Source organism: Mytilus californianus, unplaced genomic scaffold, assembly GCF_021869535.1.
Source record: "Mytilus californianus isolate M0D057914Y unplaced genomic scaffold, xbMytCali1.0.p SCAF_15, whole genome shotgun sequence".
Lineage (NCBI taxonomy): Eukaryota > Metazoa > Mollusca > Bivalvia > Mytilida > Mytilidae > Mytilus > Mytilus californianus.
The window spans coordinates 8,536,439-8,560,511 of record NW_026262637.1 but is presented as its reverse complement, the minus strand read 5'-3'; the positions used below and the strand labels follow the sequence as shown (position 1 = coordinate 8,560,511).

At 32.4% G+C, this 24,073-nt stretch overlaps 2 protein-coding genes across 2 annotated transcripts; both read right to left on the bottom strand.

The window, feature by feature from the left end:
* Positions 1–7,076: 7,076 nt before the first annotated feature.
* Positions 7,077–14,795, bottom strand: LOC127725322 (serine/arginine repetitive matrix protein 2-like). The gene is made up of 10 exons (XM_052232251.1): positions 14,733–14,795; positions 13,965–14,090; positions 13,357–13,398; positions 13,076–13,144; positions 12,514–12,582; positions 10,786–11,598; positions 9,985–10,154; positions 9,579–9,643; positions 8,469–8,563; positions 7,077–7,619 (listed from the first exon to the last, which is right to left on the bottom strand). Exons 1-10 carry the CDS (start codon positions 14,791–14,793, stop codon positions 7,501–7,503), a joined length of 1,629 nt encoding a protein of 542 aa, XP_052088211.1. The 5' UTR covers positions 14,794–14,795; the 3' UTR covers positions 7,077–7,500.
* Positions 14,733–22,151, bottom strand: LOC127725321 (uncharacterized). The gene is made up of 4 exons (XM_052232250.1): positions 21,854–22,151; positions 19,678–19,767; positions 15,323–17,299; positions 14,733–14,934 (listed from the first exon to the last, which is right to left on the bottom strand). Exons 2-3 carry the CDS (start codon positions 19,705–19,707, stop codon positions 15,323–15,325), a joined length of 2,007 nt encoding a protein of 668 aa, XP_052088210.1. The 5' UTR covers positions 19,708–19,767; positions 21,854–22,151; the 3' UTR covers positions 14,733–14,934.
* Between the last annotated feature and the right edge of the window lie 1,922 nt (positions 22,152–24,073).

The following is a 24,073-nucleotide window of genomic DNA, read 5'->3' as shown; positions in this document are numbered from 1 at the left end:
ACAAGTACACACAAAAAAGGCGTGAGATACCAAAGGGACATTAAAAACTTATAAATTAAAGACAAGCTGACAACAGCATGGCAATAACACGAAAACCGACGAAAGAAAAAACAAATACAAATAGAAAATTATGATCGAAGCTGGTATTAGACACTACGTTCTATGGTCTCCTGTTAGTTTGACAGCCCACCAACCACGTCAAGGTCAGAGACCATATAGCAGTGTTTTTTGTTTGTTTTTTTCACATATCTTTCCCCACTAGATAGATGATTACTATATTTCCCACGCTTTCAAAATTGAGTAGATATTTTATTTATTGTATGAAAAATATGATGGACTGCTTAATTTTCATTCGATTGCTACCAATGCTAAATAAGGTACAAACAGAAAATTGAAATCGTATACATCGTCATCATTGTTTCTAACTGCAAACAGACGAGTATTTACATTTTGACATATGTCATTTGCTTGACATGAGCATAAATCTGTACATGATAGGTTTTGTTCGAAGCAAATGCAACCCTTTGAACACACAGATTTCCCCTTACAAGTGCAAACTAAATCTTGCAGAAATTCGGATGACATCTGACCATAATTGGACAGGAACAAGTCCATTCTTCGTTTCCCATCCGAACTGAAGAGGAGAATGTAAGTGTAGTTTTGCTATATGTAAAGACATCCAAATATATGTCTGAAGTGAAGCTCATATTGCATGTTGTTTAATGGTAGATTCACAAGGAGGAAGTTTGACAAGGGAGACATTTTTAATTGTAGCCAATTTTACCCTCAATTTGTTTAGGTCACTATGATCTGTTTTTAGTTTTCACTTGAGATCATGCAACCTAACAACAAGATTTCGAGCTTCATCTATAGATTCATCGATGTCACTATTCGAAAGGTTTGACAAATCGGTGAAAGTATCTGGGTTGTCCTTCAAAACTTTAAAACAGTGCGCTTACCAATCACTTAACAGGGATGACGTTGTATCGCATCCTGCTACAGAATGTGCGGCTGGTAGAATGTTACAGATGACAGACCCGAGACGTTTACATATTTCGTGGAGAGGTATATAGCGGCGCAAATCTTGTGTGCAAGTTATAGTGCCTGTTTGAAACCATAGCTCATGCGTATGCTGCATGGAGGGGAAGTAATGAACGCATAAGATAAGTACATCTGTATCTGGTGACTTTATTATCATCCTACCCTTGATTCCTTTCATACCGAACTCTTTGTCTACATTAATAGCATGTTAAAGCATGCGAGTATCCGCTTCATCGTGCGTATAAAATACTCCTTCTGGGCAGATTTATAGGCAGTGGAAGTGCCAGCTAGATAAATGACTTCCTCATATGTCATAGAAACTGTTGATCTACCATGATGCTGAACAATCGATTTGCCAAGAAATATGAATAAGGCCTGCTTGTTTTCACCGACTCCAAGAAAGTTTTTCCAGTCAGGAATATGACGACCTTCTATATATGACACTTTTACAGAAGAACAAGAACTTGATTCAGCTTTAAAATGACTGCAGTTGTGTCTGCTAGTGTTGGATTTATGGCAAGAATGGTGGTACAATATTTTGTAATCAGCAGTACGAAGGTGATCTAGGTCGGAAGCATCATGCAATATACTAAAATATACATGATCTTTCCGTGCTCCCATAGCCTCGATAAAGTTTTTTTGGGTAATTCCTCGCATACTAATAAGCAATTCAGTAAAAGATCCCTGACATATAACACACTTATCCCATTGTAGTTCATTCCTACTTCGTTTAGGGCTTGATGGGCATAGTTTAACAGGAATGTGAATGTGTGCCATATTCCGGGTCTGAAACGTGACCGAAGGATTGGATTTGTATATAACAATTATAACAAAACTAGCAATTAAAAAACAATGAAAGTTATAAACAACCAACAACAAAAAATATTTCCTAAAACAAAACAACTATCTTCAAACTTACTGGACTATTCAAAACATACAAATCGACCATACAAAAAGCAAAAAAGAGAAATGAAGTGAGTGACAATTGTCCTAGTTAATGACCTGATAGTGTAAGCTACAAAACGATTAACGGCACGAGATAAGGCGTATTTGAATCAAGGCAGAAATGTTGACTTAATTTGTGTTTTAAATTGCTATTTTTTTCGCATTGATTAACATTACACGGAAGATATTTGGCACACATATGAACCATGTCTTATTGCTTTAATCACGATAAAAATCCCGTGAAAGTAACACGTAATAAATTTTCTTTCGTTCAAAATGTGGTAACTTTCAGCTTAAAAAATAGTCTTACTAAAATCATGAAATACTTGTTCTTAAATTATATAAATATTTTCAGCTTTCGTTAAATGATTAATTAAATTTTAAGCTAAATTCTTAGTATAGTTTGAACAAATAACACAAAGAACAATATTTTCATTGTTCGTGTTGAAGATGGCCTGTATGGTGCGGTATCTTTGGGTACCTTAAGAAACCACAAAATTTTGAAAACCGTGACCACGGGTGCTTACGACGACATTCATGATTGGAAAGTATAATGATTTTCCAATAGTTTGCATATAAATATAGCCGTGTGTTATCCGTTAACTTAAACTCGTTAACTAGACGTCTTCTTTGATACTGGACACCCTATTATGCTACACAGAAGAAAAAGTGATCAATATGCTGGAAATTTATATTGACAACATATTTTTTGAATTTGGAGGTAGAATTTTTCAACAAATTGTCGGCATTCCTACTGGAACGAACTGTGCGCCTCTCCTTGTCGACCTCTTCCGAATCCGAATTCCTTCAGATACTTATCAAAACAAGAAGATCAAAGACGCCAGGTCATTTAATTTCACATTCAGATATATTGATGATTTTCTTTCCATTAACAATCCAAACTTTTCCATTAATATAACCACCAGAACTAGAAATTAAAAAAACAACAGACACGGCTTCCTCCGCCTCAGTTTTAGATCTATACCTGGAATTTGACATACATGGTCATCTCAGTACCAGAATCTATGACAAACGAGACGATTTTAATTTTGAAATTATCAATTTCTCCCACCTTAGTAGCAATATACCAGCTTCATCTGCATATGGGATATACATTTCTCAACTTATTCGGTAATCAAGAGCATGCAGCAACTACTCAGACTTTGTAAAACGGTTCCAGTGTCTGAGCAGAAAATTGATGAACCAGGGGAATGTCAAAGAACGTCTCGTCCTTTTTCTTAAAAAGTTCATCGGAAGGTACCAAGACCTTGTTGATAAATATTCGGTATCAACTTCACAAATAATACACGATGGTCTAGAAGTATAGATTCTTGGTACTGCTGTTGTTTATCATCTTAATAACGTGTTGTAGTATTCTTTTATGAATATTACTTAGAGTGTTTAGTCTGCTTTTGGTGGTATCCATTTGACGTGGCTCTGTACTTATACATCCCGTTATTATGTTATTGTTCTATGATTATTTTTGTATTCTTGTCTTTCCTTTTTGCTAATATGCTTTGTCTATATGCTTTATTGTAATTCTTTGTTACATATAACGTGGCTCTGTACTTATACATCCCGTCATTGTGCTACATGTTGTATTTCGCCATGGTTAAGTTTGTTACTATATTTGGTTGTTTCTAGAGTGATTAAGATGATAGCACAATGTTGACTGCTGCACCCCTATTATTGACATTTTTACCTATTGTGTCTGTTTGTTTTGTTCAGACATCGTCGTCAATATAATGAAATTTTATGCGTCTGTCATACAAGTGAGAGGTTTAGCTAGCTATAAAACCAGGTTTTAATCCACCATTTTCTACATAAGAAAATACCTTTACCAAGTTAGGAATATGACAGTTGTTTTCCATTCGTTTGATGTGTTTGAGCTTTTGATTTTGCCATTTGATTAGGGACTTTCCGTTTTGAATTTTCCTCGGAATTCAGTATTTTTGTGATTTTACTTTTTACAGTACAACAGAAACACATAAGTGCAACAAAAACAAACGCAAATGATACATAAATAGAAACGAACTATTTGGTAACAACTGCCATATTCCTGACTTAGTACAGGGCATTTTGAGAAAACAAAATGGTGGGTTGAACCGGGTTTAATGACATGACAAACCTCCCGCTTTATGACAATGTTATGTGTGTTGGCGTTTGTTTTTATTGCGAGTAAGTAAGTACATTTTCATTATATTGACATGTGTAATAACAGTTTAACTTAATACAAATATATTCAATAAATAATAAAACACACCCGACCCATTGGGTCTAAAAGTCACTTTCAAAATCGATAATCGCATTTCTGTTATCACGAATTTCAAACAAAATAATGAAAAAGATTTAGCTAAATTCAAAATAATTAATTCAAATTGAAGAATTGAAAATTAAATGAAAATGAAATAATTCAAAGACTTCTTCAATGTCCTGTTGAATATATAATGAATTAATATTTATAATAAAGAAACGGAAATTATTCCTATTGACTATGAAGTAACCTTTTTACATTTTAATATTACAAACAAATACACTTGTCACTGTCAACTACATGATCAAAATGGAAATTAGAACACACTGTTATTAAGTTTTTCATATGTATATAACTACACGTCGATGTCAGAACGCTTTCACTGTATACTTAGACAGCTTTCTAGGAAAGTTTATCATCGAAAAGAAAATCTTTTCATCGTCGGTCATATTTAGTAATTCATGCTAGAAAAGATATTATTAAAAGTACTTTCTCTAAAGTCATTGTATACGGAGCAGTGGTGAATAAGACTTAGTACAGGACATTTTAAGAAATGGTGGGTTCAACCTGATTGTTTAGAACAGTTAAGTTCTGTCGAGATTACCTCGACTTTACTGGTCGAGCACAAAATGTTTATTTTCAGACTCTCAGCAGTTTGTAGTGTATGCACTAGAGCCCATTTTTCGTGCTTGAAGCAACTTTGGGTGACTGTTTGGCCTTCAGCCGTTAGGGAAATTCATACCGTACAGTCAGTCTTCAAAGTAAAAGTCCCAACATGACACAATGTATTATTAACCCAATATTAAAACTAACAGCCGGATTCATGACATAACAATACATTTTAAAAATGACATATACAAACCAACATTAACCACAGAAAAACAAGTCCCTGATTTCGAAAGGCACCAAGAAGTAGACAGGGTATATACATGTCTTTAAACGCACAATCCTGCTATGCGTGCATCACTCGCCATATAATGATTTTGCCAGTCAAAATGTTACAGCATCGGATAATGAACAGACCAGACTTCAATTCTGGTATTTTAAACCAATCTGGAAAAACATGTAACTAGTGTGCAGAGAACGAAATACATGTGTATGGTATCGTTGAACACATATCGACGAAAGGTAAACTTTCCTTGTTGAACAAATCCGTATAATGCCAATATGAAAGAGTTGGTCCTGCTTTGTTTCATATAAAAGAATGGACAAGTGTCTTGTCTTAGGAAGGCATAAATCTTACTTTGAAAAAAAAAAGTCTGATTCAAACAAACAATTCTCTGAAACTGACATTATCAGAGATGCTTTTTTGACAAAATATTTGTTACAATTGGAAACAACAGTCGACATTTCCCTAGGAACAAACTGTGCAAATTTGCTTGCCGACTTATTCCTTTATTCATATGAGGCTTGCTTAATACAGGAACTTCTAAGGAAGAAACAAAATAAGTAAGCAGTATCTTTTTACTTTACTTTCCGCGCTATATAGATAATTTTCGCTCTAAATAATTCAAATTTTGGCGACTATGTTGATTGCATCTATCCCATTGAACTTGAGATAAGGAATACAACAAAGTTAAGTCTGCCTGACATCTCAAAATTGACAATGAGAGTCTGTTGAAAACAAAATTGTGCAACAAAAGATATGATTTCAGCTGTCCAATTGTAAATCTTCTATTTCTATGTACCAATATTCCAGTGTCACAGGGTGCCTTTATTTACGTATTTGTATAATTATTTAGATTGGTCAATTCTATTTCAATTTGACCGTCAATACCTTATAACGTGTATATTCTGCAAATTTCAGTGTACAGTACATGTTCACATTTTACATCTAACTAATTAGGTGGTGGTGTCCACTTTTTTACTTGAGCATTTACCTGTGTACTCATCGAAAGTGATACCTGTTCCTGATGAGCTGAGTAGTCATAATCAGGAAACACCTTAACGAGTTAAGATGTGGTCAGTGTACATATGTTTGAAATTTAGTTTGTGATACGGCGTGAACGCACACACTATATTTATAAGGTCCCAGTCAGAGGGCTGAGTAGTATGATGTAGGTAGTAGTATTTAGTATTGAGATAAACAACCTACTGGTAACCCACCAGGCATTTCAACGTTGTTTCAACGTTGAAATAACGTCGACTTTCAACGTTGAAATGACGTTGATTTAACTGTTGATTTTGAAAGTTGAGATGACGTTGAAAAGGTGACGTTGAAACAACGTCATATTTCGACGTTGAAACAATGTTGATTTTTGGTTGAGAATAGGTTGAAAGGTTGACGTTGAAACAACATCATATTTCAACGTTGAAATAAGGTTGATTTTTGGTTGACAATATGTAAATAACAATTATTTCAAGGTTTCAACAAGGATGATTTTTGGTAGACTGACTGAAATTGAATAATCGATGAAAAGGAAAACAGTTGATTAAGGTGAACAGTATAAATTAGATGTGGTATGAATGCTAATGAGACTAACTTTCCATCCAAGTCACAACTTTGTTAAAGTAAGCAATTATAGGTTAATAATTGCCTTCAACAGGGAAAGACGTCTTGGCTCACACAACAGAAAGCTATCAAGGCAAAAATATCAGTGTTAAACAATGCAAACAGGAAAACCAAGAGTCTCATCTATATATAAAATGAGAAATAAAAAAATACCTATTACAGCCATCGGACTTAAAGTGTAGGTAAAACCAAACTGTTTGATTAGCTTCCATGCTACATGAACCACAAGGTCATTATTAGCTCATGTACACCTTCCAAATATGGAATGAGTCTTGCATGTGGATTCTAAATAGGTAAAACTGTAGTACAATGTTTATGTTTACACTTTTTTATTGGTTCTCTGACTGACTAGACTCCGCCCAAAGGAGGTATTAATCCGAGCTAGTAATGACTTCACGGTTCAGCTAGCAAAGAAACTACTGTAGATACTCGCTTATAAGTCAATCTGCCTATAAGTCGGATGCCCTTTTCAGTTTGAAAATCTGAGGATTCAGGCTTGACCCGCCTATAAGTCGGTCTGAATTGAGGTTATTTATTTTAAGCAGCAAACAGTAATTTATCGTCGGTAAATCAAGTTTTGAGTATTTTTCTGTAACTGTAGTTACACACAGAAATAGTGAACTGATAAAATAAGTTCTTTCAGAATTTCACTGATGTCTGCTCTAATTTTGGACACCTTTCTTGATTGAAGTAAGTGAAATGAATGCAATAAATTTGTTTAAAATTGAATTTATTTTTGTAATTTGGATTAATCTTTGCTGGTCCTTCCCCCTCCTCCAGCTCTCTCGGGGGCATATTTTAAAAACTTCCCAATATCTTCCTTTACTTTAGTTTCTGTGATCTCAGGATACACCATCATTACGCATCCTGTAAACACATATACATCATGGTAAGTCTTAAAATATGTATACTTCAAATCAATTATTGTGAACAGTGTCATTTGCCAAAACTTTGCACACTCAATAAAATATAAATAACACAACAAGTACTTTGCTGAAAATGGAGGGTTGATGCAAATAAAGCTTACTGTAAGGCTTCTAGTGAAGTTTAGAATTAGTTGGTAAAAAAAAACATACATTGAGTAAAAGAAATGAAAAATATCATTGTTTATAATTTATATTCCTTGCAATAAATTTATAACAATTTCTAGATAGAAATATGCCACCAGGCTGAAAACATTTTGTTGAAATTTCAATTTGTTTCTATACAGGTCACATTCAAAGCACCCATCAAGTCCCTAAGAGCCTGAAATTGCTAACCCTTCTATCATCACATACTTATTTACACTTATTTATCAAAAATAAGAAGCCCAAATTACAATTCAAATAATATTCCTTGGAGTTTGTAAGTAAGCTTGCAACTAATTTCATTTTTGATTGATATCAATGCTAAAAAAATCCTGTTCAACAACATAAACTAATTGCTTGAATAAAGTGAATATTTTTTTTATTTTCTCTTTAATTTATATATAAAATAATCAAATTATATCAAAAAGATAATATAAAATATATATATAAATGCTAGATAATAGATCATCTTTACAAACCTTTTACCTTCCATGGTGGCAATTTTTAATTTTGAATTGGCACCTGTTCAAAGTCTAGTTTCAATCCATTGAATGCATGGTTTTTTTAAAGTTTTTTTTCAAAAGTTCAGCAAATCAAAATGTCTATAAATTAATAATGTTGTCATGTTTATTGATTTATCAAAGCTTACCTGAGATCACTTTGTAAAGCTTTGTTTTTAGGAAAGCTATCTTATTCTTTTTCCCTTTTAGGTTCATTCTTGCCATGACAATGTTTGACATCATTCTGGAACACAAAATATAAATCTGATACAATATGACCACTTAATTTCAACCTAGTTCATTTTCTTAGGATTGAAGTTTAAATATTTGAATACAGGTTTCTACTGCTAATAAAAACAAGTGGACACAGATGAGTGTGGATAGTATTATGCATTATAAGAGTATTGCATAAAACTATGAGTTAACTCACTAAGGATACCCCCATCCCGTTATGCCACATATTGTGATATTTAAATTAAGTAATTGCAATTTCTCCCTTGAAAAAAATCAGATCAGAAATATCCTCCATCATGCACATCTTCGGGTTGTGTACAACAACTGTGTAAAGTTTCATCAATATTGATTAATTTGTTAGTAGTTGTGCTTACAAGACTTGTTGCCATTTATTGCAATATTAACTAAGTAAAATCAGTTATCTCCCTTGAAATTCTGACAAGAAACATTTATCATATATATCCCCTAAATTTTGTTTTTTCAGGGTATAAAAAAAAACAAAATTTGCATACATATTAAAAGTGAATATGCAGTTTCAATATCTAACTACATTAAAATAAAATACCCAGTATAACATTTTTTCTTCAACCTGGTTACAAAATATGTCAAAATAAAAGACAATTAAGGAAGTGCAATTGACAATTCTATTGAAAGGTTGATATTTCTTTCTTTTCAATATTAACTAAACTTGCTAAGCTCATACATAACAAATGCCAGTTAAGGGGCAAATTGAAGTTCAAAGTAATATGAATTTAAACAAGTGAATTATTCAGTTTCAATTGAGTAATACATTTAGAGAATTTATTAGCTCATTATGACAAAATGTAAACCAAACTGACTGCTAATAGCGAAATATTATTTTAAAATTCCACATAAATGTTTGCCAAAAAAATAATTTAATTTTTATAAACTCCAAAGCTAGTGCCCCTTAAACACAATGAATTACTTTTTCAACTGGCATTAACAGAATTATTTAATCTTTTCGACAGACTTTTGTAAATAAATTGTAGTCTCTTTCAACTTACCTTGTCATGGCTTTCTTCATTAGGTCACTGCTTCCAGCACCTCCAATTCTTCTCAAATATTCTGTCTATAAACAAAAATGGTTTTTGTATACTTGTATGCATTGACTGAAATTAACAATGACCCTTCAAAACAACAAATGTGTCTGTGAGAAATTAAAATTCTTTATGTGCTTATTTTTCCGAAAAATTATCATTGTTAATATGTATCACTTTCCTGTGCAAAGCATAATTTTCATCTGAAACTAATAAAAACAAATAAAATAATTTAAAGGAGAATCATAGTAAAAATGTCTAGTTTCAAAAGAATCATTATCAAGCATGTATTCTGATAATTATTTTTAAATATTATATGTCAGAACAAAACATTATATTTATTAAAAAACATAAACTGTAATATAAAACTAACCAATCTTGTCTGCTGAGCTACATCATCCAAGGCATTTTCCAATTCAAAAAATTCGTCTAAGGTTTCCGCCCTTTCAAGTTCACAGTGTGTCTGTGCAGTTGTGGCACACTGATCTTTTTTCAGCAGGTCTCTTATTTCTGTTAGTAAAAACAATACTCTTCTCTGGAAACCTAAAATGATAAAACCAATGTATGATTAATGCAACATTACAATGCCTTGTCTTAAATACCCAGTATATTCAATACATATATATAGTAAGGGTGTAAATGTGACATGTATTATATGTAAACAAGAATGTGTCCATAGTACAAGGATGCCCCACTCGCACTATCATTTTCTATGTTCAGTGGACCGTGAAATTGGGGTCAAAACCCTTATTTGGCATTTGAATTAAAAATATATCATAGGGAACATGTGTACAAAGTTTCAAGTTGATTGGACTTCAACTTCATCAAAAACTACCTTGACCAAAAACTTTAACCTGACACAGGACAGACAGATGAACAGACAAACGGACGCACAGACTAGAAAACATAATGCCCCTCTACTATCGTAGGTGGGGCATAAAAACAATTTCTATGCAGAAAGCTCTCATAAGAAAAAAATTAGTATTTTCAAAACCTTTCCTTAATAAATATCAAAATAAAACTGAAACATCTAGGGTTAACCAACAATTGAAGTAGTAGTTGTGTGGTGCAGGTAAATATCAAAATAGTAAGGCATGTTGAAGGTATTTCCTAGTGTTTGATTCAAAATTTTGTGTGATATCATTTTGAAATGCAGATGTAAATTTACACTTACGTTCATCAGACATTGGAAATGTCTCTGAATTGTTACTCGTCTTTCTGCCAGATGGTATATTTTTTGCAGCTGGTGTTGAAGTATTTTCCCTGACATGAGACCTTGAGCTTATGTTGCTGCTGAATGACTGCCAATCCTCTAGTGGTGATCTAGACCTTGCTCTGTTGTTGTTGGTAGAAACTCTCTGTGGTTGAGATTGTGAGCTTGGCAGTAGATAATCCTCAAGAGGTGAGGAAGATCTAGACCCTTGACTGTTCCCTGTTGAATGTGACCTATCTTCACTAGATTTTGATTTCTGAGTATGGAGACTATGTGAGGATCTTTTTTTCAATTCTTGTAATATCTCCTCTATTGAAGGTCTTGTGGATTTTTGAGTTGTGTTTGACGGTTTTCTTTGTGATGGATTCTGTGTTGTTGGTGATCTTGTTGTGGACTTGGACGAATAGGAATAAATAGATTTTAGTTTTGAAAAAATATCTGTCGGCGGTGAATAGCTTCTTGATCTAGATCTCCATGTCTGATTGTTTGGTGGAGATCTAGATCTTGACCTCTGAGATAATGGTGGGGATCTTGATCTTGATCTGGACCTCTGTGTGATAAGTGGTGATCGAGATCTTGACTTCTGACGAAATGGTGGTGATTCTTGCCTGGTAGATGGTCTTGTTGTGGACTTCAATGTATTTGTAGACTTCAATTTTTTTGATGGCGATCTAGACTCTCTGTGGTTAGAAGTCTGACTGGAACTCAATTTTTGTGATGGCGATCTAGAATCTCTGTGGTTAGAAGTCTGACTGGAACTCTTCTTCTCTGTAACTATGGAGTTAAAAAGAAGGCAAACAATTATTTCTTTTTCCATTTAAAGCAATCATATAACAAAAGCACATAAAAAAGACAACAGGAACAGTTTACGTCATAAATAACATTTTCTATTACAATTCATCGAAACATGCCTTTTTCTCCTAAAAAGCAGCCTTCACAAAAAACATTTTCAGATTATTTCCTGCTCCGAGGTTGCCACTAGTCCTATGAACCATACTAGTAAATATTGATTTGGACTAGTACCAATTTCAAAAATTTAATATAGGCATATAGGGACAAATTTTGATATTTAGATTTCGTACAAGTAGATGAAAAAGTTTTTGGCACAGACTGTGATAATATAAGGCAACACCAAACAGTAGTTTTTTAAAGGTGGCCCCGTATGGATACAAACATGTACAGTGAAACCTGACTAAACCGAACCCTGACTAAACCGAAAACCTGTCTAAAACAAACTTGTTCTGAAGACCAATCATATCACATTTTATGCATTATGAACCTGATTAAACCGAATACCTGCCAAAACCGAACAACATATCAAGTCCCAAAGAGGTTCGGTTTAGTCAGGTTTCACTGTACCCTTAAAATGGTTTATTCAACAGGCTTATTCTACTAAAGGGCCACCAATTTATTTTTGGTAAACAGAAGTAAATTTGATTGAAAATTTAACAACTTCATATTTATTGATACCCAGATCTAGTTTTCATAAAGATAATTTGAAAGCAATGGACTCATTAGACAGCATACTTCCACAAAAAAGAAAACACAATCCTCTAGGCATCATTTTGAATAATCTATTCATTTAATAATACACCTTTTTTATCTCTGGTGGCAACCAATATTTCACAGGAGTTAACAAAAAAATTTAGTTCAATGTATATTTTAATTAAAGCTATTTATCAAACTCACCCAATTCTTTGCACTGTGCGTTTCTTTCAATTAACTTTGTGGGAGGCTTCGGCATTGATGAAGATTTTTCTGAAATTAAGTGAATAACTTAAATTATGCTTAAAATAACATCTTGTATGGTGTGTTATTCTTTGTTGAATTGACATTAAAGGATCTTGTACATGCATGTATCATAATTACAAATGTATAACTCTATGACACAATTTAAGAAATGAAACCATACACTAAAGTTACACACATAACTACGATAGACAGTCATCAAACTTCAAATCAAATGCTTTAGACAATGATATGACAAAACCACAATTATACTGCTAGTTAAAATTAGTAAAACAGAAACCCTTGAACTGATTAAGATAACCTTGATTTTTCAATGGCTCAAGTCTCGTAAGTTTGCATGTCATGAAAGTCTAGATTTTAATTTAAAAAGCATTTTTCTTCAAACTATAACATTACTCAAGCATACATGTATATGTATATATGTACTTATAACATTTAAAGTCTTTAACTTTAACAAATATATAATCATGCACAAATTTTAAGCTGATTTTGTTTTCCTTACCTTGGTTTCTTGGAACAGTAGCTTGACTTTCACCCTTATCCTTATTTTTTCCATTTTTAGATGCTCCAACTACAATAAAAGCAGTTTTACAATGTGGTACATTTTAAATTAAACAGAAAAAAAACAGGGTTCAACATTAACTTTTCTCACAACTACTTGTTAGATAGAGCAAAAAACTTGTCTGAATATTATTTATAACATTGATTTTAAGCAGCTATTTGTTGACATAAAATAATAAATTAGGTAAAAACAAATGAATAGCGAGAGAGTATTTTTTGTACCTGATTTATCAGTAGCTTTTGTGCCTTCTTCATTACCAATTTCTGAAATATATAGAAAATATGGTAAAATTATTTATAGGTAAAAAAAAAAACCTGGCAAAATGTTTAGGGACATCGGCTGAAATAAATGGAGTCCAAAGGTCAGCAAAACATTTTTTGTGTGATCTGCAATACAGGAAATAGCCTTTAATCTGGTTCAAAAATTGATCCAGTATTGCATTTATATCCTCTTTGAGAAAGAATGATCATATTGATCCTTATTGTTATATATATAGCAGCATCCATATATTGATTTACAGCTCCAGCACTTTTAATATGTCTGATACTTAAAGTACACAAAATAAATTGGACTGACAAACACATTCTCAGCAAATGGCAGACAACTGGAAATTAAAACTAATTTATAACATCATAAGTTGAAATAATATCTTATCAATGAATAAATAATTGATGGACTTCTTAGAATGAGACACATAATTTTGCTCAGAAGAAAAACATTATTTTTTTCTCTATTAGTTAATAAGTATCAATATAAATACTGGAATTGTTTTTATTGTTCAAAAGATATTATTTGATTTATGGCGACATCTATTGGTAGAAATTTATACCTGTAATAAAGTCTTGGAACACTTTTTTCTTAAGTATCCTTTTTTTCCCATGATCACTATCAGCTTCATCAGGAGATAATTCAGCTGTAGTGGTAAAGTCATAATCTTCACATTCTTTTCTTTTGTCTGTAAATATATCAAAATATAAAGTTCAACATTTTTTAATACATAAAATTTTCCAGAAATAACCAAATGTTTAGATCAAAATAATTACAATAACTAGTAAAAAGTGCACCCATCTTTTAAAACAATTTTTTTGGCATATATAAATAGTTTGTTAGTTGTGTATTTTTTTCTATTTTGCTTCGAGTGGATCAATCCTCATGGTCTGGTATACATTAGTGTTTCCAGGCCTGCTCAAGCCCAACTCTGGGTACAGGTTTTCAAATTGGTGGTCTTGGGTTGTTTTATTTTGGTAGAGTTGTTGTCTTTTTGACATATTCCCTGTTTACATTCTTTATTCTAATATGGTTTAAATTGAAGTAGACGAACAGAAAAAAGGAAATTCTTTTTTTAATGGTCCTTTCAAACATTCTGATTAAAATGTAGTGTTGGTACTTTCAGATTTATAATTGACTACTAAAATAAAAGTACATGTATAACAGTTTTTGAAAGTTTAAGGTCTACAGAAGCCACTCAATCAACACCTTAATCAGCATTGTAAAATGTTAAACAGATTAAAAAAGGACAAGAGCTTTCAGAATTGTGTTTATTTGCAAATTTGGTATATATATATGCATGATATAAATAAAATAAATTTATACTTACTAGATTTAAACTTGATTTTTACCAACTCAAACTTCATCCAGTTGTCACTTGGTTTTTTCATCTCTTTCATTTACCTTTTTACATTGGTGCCAGGTGGCCACATGATGTGTTTCTCTCCAATCCAAGAGAGTGGTAAAGTTCCCTCCTCCTCTTCACCCTGCTCCTTCCAAACAGCCAACGCCCATGTTGCTTCACTATTTTCCTATGAAAAAGTTGTAATATATGAATTAACAATAATATTGTAACCTAATGCTACAACATGCGTGAAAATGTACCATGATGCTTCATGCACTAATTTATCATGCTTGAGGATGCACAAAATTAAAATTATCACATTTTATAACATGAATTTTATTATATTTTGTTCTTTTAAAGAGGGTGTTTTTCCAACTCTCTAATGTACCTTAAATGCATTAAAAAATGTTTAATATTTCACAAAAGGAATTTAGGCCCATTCTAGTATTAAAACATTCTATGTTTTACATTCAATAAACCTCTAACATGCATTTTGTAGTATTAACTTGTAAATCTATTTACACCATTACACATTAGCTTAAAATATGAATGTGTATATGTTATTGAATCTTTACCTAATGTCTCTCAATACCATGCAACATAGGCATCAACAGGTACCCTCCTTCATATGGCAAGCAAACAACTTTTCTTTCAATGTCAGCTTCTTCCACCATTTGCCTTGAAGCATATCTTTCTATGTTTTTAGCAACAGCAATGTTAATCAATTTGGAATCACATGGCTCCTTGAAAAATTGTTCAGTATATTGTGGCTTTAATATATCACAAACATATTTTTTTCCTGGGCGTCGTTCTCTGACAAAGGCGAAATTCTGATTCCAGAGAAGAAAACAACCATCCTTTTTTTTCATGGATACATACATAAAGGTCTTACTATGAATACGACGAATATTAGACTTTTCTGCCTCTGTCAATCGCTTGACTACTTGCACAATAGGGTTTTGTCCATTTTTAACCTTCTTTTTAATCTGGTGTAAATAATTTTCAAACTGAAATGCACTCAAATCGTTGAGTGATGTATCATAGTTTTTTACATCATCAGTAACATGGACCAATGCATGAACATTATAGGAAACAAATGTATTTCCATATAGAGTTGTGGCATTCTTCACAAAATATGTCATAAGTTCTTGGGCATAATCCAAGTAGGCATTTCTGGTTTCTTTAATTGAGTCTAAAAGAATGCTTAAGGCCACGGTCAATGTTAAAAAATGGTTGTACATAGCCCTAGAAAGAACAGACTTCAGCACTAAGGGCCCACTGTACAAGACAAACTGTCTGAATTCTGTTGCTTTCCATTTGTCCAATTCAAGAGAACGTGGCTGTCTAGCAAACTCCCTTGGCATTTTCCCACGGAGGTTTTTTAGTTTGTCTGATATCAATTTAAGTTGTTGTTGTGACAACTTGCACTCCCTTGGACCTTGCTTCAGGAACATAAGAATCCTCTTCACTACACCTAGACAAACTAAATGCATGTAGTCAAGTGGGAAGGTATTTATGCAAAACAGTCCTGCATCTATTAATGGTGAGCGTGATGTTTGATGGTTGCTGTATAGGCATGCTCTAAATTCCTCCTCAGTTCGCAATGGAGGACTGTTATCAGATGAATTAAAAACAACACGGCCATTCCACTCACCCCTAATGGTACATCTTTCACAGCTGTAGTAACCATTGTGACCTACAGTACATTTTATGAAGGACCTGGCTGGAGCATCACATATAAAAGCATTTAATTTGACGGTGTATAAAATTTCATTAAAAGTTATTCCATGCGTTTTTAAATTTTCCAACTCTCCTAAAAAATCTGACAAATAAGCCTGCACAGAATTTGGCTTGGAATTTCCACAGTATAAAGCCACTATAAAAGGTTCATATTTTGACAAACTGCATAATATAGGCCAAAACTGTGTGTTTGATGATTTAAAAAGTGGGACACCATCAATGTTAAAATCTAACAACAGCTCATTATTTCTTGTAAAATGTCTTGCGTTTTGAGTCAAAATTTTTAAAATACCACTTTCAATTCCTAAATATATATAGTCACCTCCACATTTTTTATTTATATCGATATGTCGAGGAGTTTTTAACAGTGTTCTAGAATCCTTTGGAACGCGGTGTCCATATTTTCTAAAGATAAATAACAAAGAATTTAAGCCATCTCTTGATGTTTTGTTCTCAGTGGCCCATTCAGCTAAATCTTTACAAAGATCATTATTATCAGAATCAGATTGTTCATCTTCACTTGATACTCGGCTACTTCCAGAACTATCATTTTCACTACTCTGTTCTTCTTCACTACTTATTTCTTCATCATTACTGCTTTCGACATTATCACTACTCGCTTCATTTTCATTGTTGCCATATTCATGATTAATATTAATGTTACTGCTCTGACTTTCAGACAATTCATGCATTCTTTCTGAACCTTCTTGTACAGCTGATACATGGCTCGACACACTTTCCTCATCATCACTTAGGCAAGCCAAGTTTTCTACCTCAGTGTTATACATTCTCCATCTTCTAAGATATGAGCGCTGTAAAAGGTTTGAATTTTGTTACATGCATATGTTTATACATGTTATATGTTGTGTTAAAATTCCTGAAAGTTGATCATGCATTTCGTTTGCATTTTAATATAAATATGATAATCCATTAGGCTAGACTTTTTATTGTTTTTCAACGACATAAGCCTACCCTAAGTTTTGGAAAACCAAAATAAAATAGACTTTGTCAACGTTTATATTTACTTTCCCTCCTACCTGCCTACCCTATGTTAAGAACCAGAAAAAAATAATCTGGAATGAGAACCGTTAGTTATTTTGCAGGTTTTTTTTTCTAATCATAATTAATTGTATTTTCATTTTTGGAACCAACTGAGCACAACTTTTGACTTTTATTTCTATTTCGCCCAAAATTTTCTCTCTTAACAAATAATAAAAAAAGTCTGGCCTTTATTAAGTCTGAAAATTATCTATTTAATTTTAATTATTGTTTCTTTGTGACATAATGTTCAGTGGCGGATCCAGAGGAGGGGGGGGGGGGGGGGGGGGGTTCCGGGGGTTCGCACCCCCCCTTTATTTTGGCCGATCAATGCATTTGTATCGGGACATATATTTTGCACCCACCCTTTTGAAAATTCCTGCATCCGCCCCTGATGTTTCATAGATTAGGCAAAACAAAATAGGGTATACATGTAGGCTGGGCAGAAATTTTAAAATTAATATTCTTTTTTATCAAGTTTCAGATTGATATTAGTATATATAACTGACAATTCTAAGATTATTCTTGATAAAACCATTTTGAAGATATGCTCACATTTATTTTGTCTCTTATAGATCCACACAATGATAATTTTCCAGCAGCATTTAAAATTTACAATAAAATGAAGGGGGGCTTTTGGGTACATTTTAAAGACTTGGGTAACCATTTTAATTTTGACTAATATGTGGACAATTGTTGTTATTAAAGGATGACTTTATAACATATTATTTTTTATATAGTTTCCTCAGAGATTTTCTTGGTTTTCTATACTCTGGCTTCAATCATAAAAGTTTCCAAAAAATACAGCAATCAAACAAAAAACTTGATATAAAAAATGGCCCATGAGGCTCTGCTGCATGCATGCATTTAGGTTTACATGCATAAGAATAGAAAACAGTGATTCTGAAGTAAAATATATAAGAGAACATAGTTTCCATGTTCCCCACGTTGCAAATAATTCATTTATCAAATGTTACAAATACAGATGGCATCACTCTTTTTTAAAAAGTCAAATGGCAACCATTTTAGAATTGTTAGAGATATTGCTGATATTATTTTATATAGAATTTGTTTTATAAAATTCTTGAAAATTTTCTATTAAAAAAAGTGATTGGTACCAAATTTTGAAGTTGTCAGAGTCATGTGAATTGTTGATATAAACCTATGACATAAGTTTCATAAAATTCTGGAAAGAATTGTACAAGTAACTATAAACAAGAGGCTCTCAAGAGCCTGAATCGCTCACCTTAAATTATTTGTTTAAATCTTTCATCAATGATTATTTTGGCTTTTTAATTTATATAAATATATTCTTGAATCTGGTCATATCTTCTTCAAAAGCAAAACAATGCATTTTACCCCTATGTTCTATTTTAGCCAATACAGGCTATGTTTCTTGACGTACAAGGAAATAAATATAAAATTTATACTAAATACTCTGAAACTCGTTTGGCTGAAATTTATTCAGCAGTTTCAAAGGAGAAGATTTTTTAAAGTAAGCTAACAAGTAAAAGAAATTAAGTAAAATATCTTTAAGTTTTAAGGGCAATAAATCCTTAAAAGGTCAATTGACAATTTTGGTATTATTGACTTATTAGTAGATCTTATTTTGCTTAACAGTTTTACTGTTTACAGTTTCTCTTTATCTATAATAATATTCAAGATAGTGATCAAAAACTGCAAAATTTCCTTAAAATAACCCCCATGTTCTATTTATAGCTATGCGGTCATGTTTGTCAATTGATCAAAACTTGTACAATTTATAAAATAGATACTCTAAGGAACATTATATTAAAGTTCCATATATATATAGCCTAGTTTGTTTATTCTATGGGGTCAAATATTTCAAAATCCTTAATAAACATGATTGTGACAAAAACATGTGACATGCATTCTCATGCAACATGCCAAATAGCAGTTATCTCCTCCCTGTAGGCTCCTCTGCAAAATGGATTCATCTCTGAAATTGAGAAACCATCACAGATGAATTTCTCTCTGCGAGTGCTATATTTTTATAATTGATTTAATTTAATACATGTATTTAATTTACAGACTTTTATTATTGATAAGATATCAACATCCAACGCTTAGTGAAGCCATGTTTTTCGGTTTTATAATTTAATGCTTAAAAAAAGTAATTTTATAAACTCACAGGTAGATCTCTTCCATTTCCTTCTGCCATCCTATTTTATAATGGTATATCCAGACTACTTATAATCAAATAACCAACAGACTATAAAACCTGTAATGAAACAGTGAAAATAGTTATACATTTTTTAATCATTTATTGCTAACTTCAATGTCAGTTAGCTATATAGTTGGTAAAAAAATTTAAATAAAATTCAAACCTTTGGGTAAAAATTTACATAAATTTATAAACTGTCGATTATATATCCCTCTTAGGAGACCAAAATATCTTTTCTTGACATCTATCTGACCATGCTACATGTAGCTCCTGGAGACATTTTGTATACAATGCATAACTTCAAAGCATATACAGGTACACATGATGGTGACATCTGTAACTAAGTGTGCACCAGCCCCTATTTGTAGTTACTTATTATTTCAAACCGCCAGGATTTGAAAAAGTGTCACTTGTTGTTAAAAGCAAAATACCAAAATAATGAAACCACACCCATTAGTACATTTTTACCTTCTTAAAAAGGTTAAGAATGACCATCTGAGACAGACACCAACCTTGTGAGGACCTTGCCACCCATCATCATGAGACAGACAAAAGTAAATAGTGTATTCACTACTTCTGTCAATTACAAGTGCATGGATACAATAATGATGAATCTGACTAAATATATACAATTAACATGAATTAAATACATGTACAATAAATCTTCGATTAAGAGTCTAATTGGCACTCATACCCCATCTTCTTTTGTTCAATTCATATTATTTACATGAATTTTAAAACAGTATTTGTTCACTCAATTTTATTTGAAGTGGCCAAGATATACAAAAGCATCACTCGCTACTAAAAATAAAATACTAAGATTACCACTACTGCTATTTTGTAAGAATCAAAAAGGAAAATCAACCCAGGTTTCCATATAACATGGTGTATACACTTACAATGTACATTATTTCACTGCATTGAGTCTTGGACATGATGGATGGATTCGTTGTCTCATTGGCATCGATATATACCACTTCTTATTTTTATATGTACAGGATATTGAGTACAGTAGAAATAAAACTCTGTATTATATATCTTTATGTATATTTTACGTGGTATGGGTGTGCCGCAAAACAGGGTCCCTTTTTCTTTCATGCCATGCTTTTAGAACAGGGTCCTTTTTTCATGTCCTGTTGTTAGAACAGGGACACTTTTTAAACATACAGTCTAGAACAGGATCGCTTATGTAAAATAACAGTCTAAATATCTTAAACAGGGTATAAATGTTCTGAGTGTGTCTAGAACAGGGTATGTTTTTCAATATTTTCTGGTTAGAACAGGGTCTCATTTGGCAAGTGCTATCGGCACAGTTATACCCAAAAAGATGGTCAGTAGGCCCCCCGGGTGGTGCATTCAATCTTCAACACTGAATTTTTGTTAATGGCTTTATCTCGGCCGCACTGTAATAAAAGGGACAAAACAGACTACAATGTGATTTACTGCATAAATTACATTTGTTTACAAATGCAAGAATATATGTTAATTTTTCAACTAGAGAAGTCATGGTCACTCTTCAATAATGACTACATGTAGTCATGACAGCTGTACAAGTTCCAGGTGATTTATGTTATACAGTTATATTCATTAATTTCTGAAAAAAAGTTTAGGATTCAAAACGAGGTCCTTCATCTTACTTTTTCATTTTTTTACATCATCTGGTTAGAATATATTAAGCTGGTCCTCGACCGACTACTACACTCAATGACTTAATTAGTTCAAAGACAGCGTAAATACGAGCGTTTTATATTTGATCATATTTAGCGTGTCAAATTTTTGTTTATAAATTTACCTAAAATCCTTACAAATGCGAACATACTTCCGGTTTTTTGTTCCGTGTCAAAATTCACCTCGTTTTTTTAAATTAAAACATAATTTCCATACCCAGAAGCAATCTTATCTGAATAAATATGAATTGATTTAATTACGTTTATTTAAACTGACAAATTGTGTTGGCTAATTAATAATTTCTTTGAATGTTCAGTTGATTCACCTCAAAATGTCCACCATGCAATAATATATATTTCCTGTCGCGACTAAACAGTTTATCTAACTGATGTTGAAAGAATAATATATAATTTAAGTATGATAAAACAAAATTTAAAGTATCCATATATTTGTAGACAAGTTAATATATACTTACAAAACTTCTAATACAATCTTCTTCTGGGTGATGTGCTGTTTTGGATTTAGGAGTGACTTGACCAACGCGCGTATGCAGAGAAATGCCGCCAAAAGCCGCGCACGCGTGCTTTCGTTCTATTTGATAATTTCCGACTATCATTTTTGTCAATATGACGATATAATTATATTGTGGACTTAATTAGTTAAAGTTGGTCATTCGTTTGGCATTTATATACAACCTGAACTTGAAAAAGTCACCATTTCTGCTATTCAGTTTTATCACCGCTTAGTATTCATAGGCGGATCAAAGGTGTGTGTGTGTGTGTGGGGGGGGGGGGGGGGGGTAAATTATAAATGGAATCACTGAAGCATGACTAGAGCGGACCCCTATATATTATAGGTTATAGTCAGTGCCCTTTTAAAAAAAATCTGGATCTGCCACTGTAAATTAATTGTTTGTAATTAACCAAAAAAAGTATATTGAGACTTTTTAAGTCGTATCGGGAGTCGTATCCTATTGAATAAGAGGGAAAATGTATAAAGTAGAATTGCATTTAATATAAAAACTGTTGAACATGCACTTATAATTATTAACTATAAGCTAAATTGAGTAAAAATAGGTTGAAATATGAAAAAAAATATTGTCAATTAAATAAAAGAAACACAAAAATAAAAAAGGGGGTCCACTTCACCAGCGCTTATAACAATTTAGCTATTTCTTATTGTTTTTTAGTTTCTGTGTGTAACCACAGCCAGTGCCTTGATTTGAACATAAAAGAATCAACTTTTAAACAGCATTTTTCAACATATATATATATACCTTCAACATTAAGGATTCAACCAAAATTCAGCAAACAATGTACTTTCTGTAACCTAAATTCAACGTTGAAGAATCAACCTATATTAAACGTTGAAATAACATACTTTCTGTTACCTAAATTCAACGTTGAAGATTCAACCAAATCCAACGTTGAAACAACATACTTTCTGCAACCATAATTCAACGTTATAGAAACAACCAAAATCCAACGTTGAAACAACATACTTTCTGCAACCATAATTCAACGTTGTAGAAACAACCGAAATTCAACGTTGAAACAACATACTTTCTTCAACCTAAACTCAACGTTGTTATTTCAACGTTGAAACAACGTTGAAACAACGTCATGACCAAACATCAATCATTTATCAACGTTGAAATGACGTTGAGTGCCGGGTGGGAAAGGTAGTTAGCAGTATGGTATAACATGATAAAGTAACATTATTGTATGACAACATAAACCTTATGAGACGTCAATAGGGCAGCCGTAACCTGCACGTTATGTTGGGTCTTTGGTTAAATTTCGGCTATATATTTTGAAAGTGTTAGAATTGCGATAAGTATGTTAAAGATAATATATATAAGAATATATGGTATGAGTGCCAAGGAAACAACGCTCAATCCAAGTCATAATTTGTAAAAGTAAACCATTTTAACACTCCAAGGGGTGTCAGGATTGGTCAAATGAAAGACCGGGTGTAAGGAGTTCTTTCTTTGGGCAATCCTGACATCCCGAGATGTGTTATACGACAAGAAAAACCTTAAAATATGCATTATCTGACTTATATGCGATCAACAAATATTATTTTTTGCAAAAACATTTCAGTACTTTCATTCTATTTTACCGACCACACTATAGTTGGATATTATTTGCTGATGTGTTCAGGTTTTAATATGCCCTACGGCTCATTTATAATGTGTAATAAATCTCACTAATTAATTTAGATACATAAACATTAGAAATCATTATCCAGTTTCAATAGAAATATTGCTTTAACAGCACAAAGCAAGACGCACATTAATTGTTACGGTGTACAAATGATACAAGTCACTTTGTAAGTAATTTATTGTATCAACTTTTTTTTTATGAAAGAGGGATTTATGTTTTGTTTTGTGTATTTTCATGAAATTTTATCGCGAAAAGGCAGATCATTTTTTCAACAATTTTATAAACGAATAATCATTCGGAATAATTGTTTTCTCTCTTATGTCTGGTACTACCACTTTTTTTTAAATTTTAATACAACTTAAGAATCGGGATGAAATATAATATCCCCTCCCCATTTTAAAGTACGTGTGTGTGATTCTATATAAAATAGGAATGTTTGTACACTTGTTCATTATATAGAGTAAAAGATATATATAAAGATGTACAAAAAAAGTCTTGCATTAAGAGAGCACGAAATCATGATACATGTT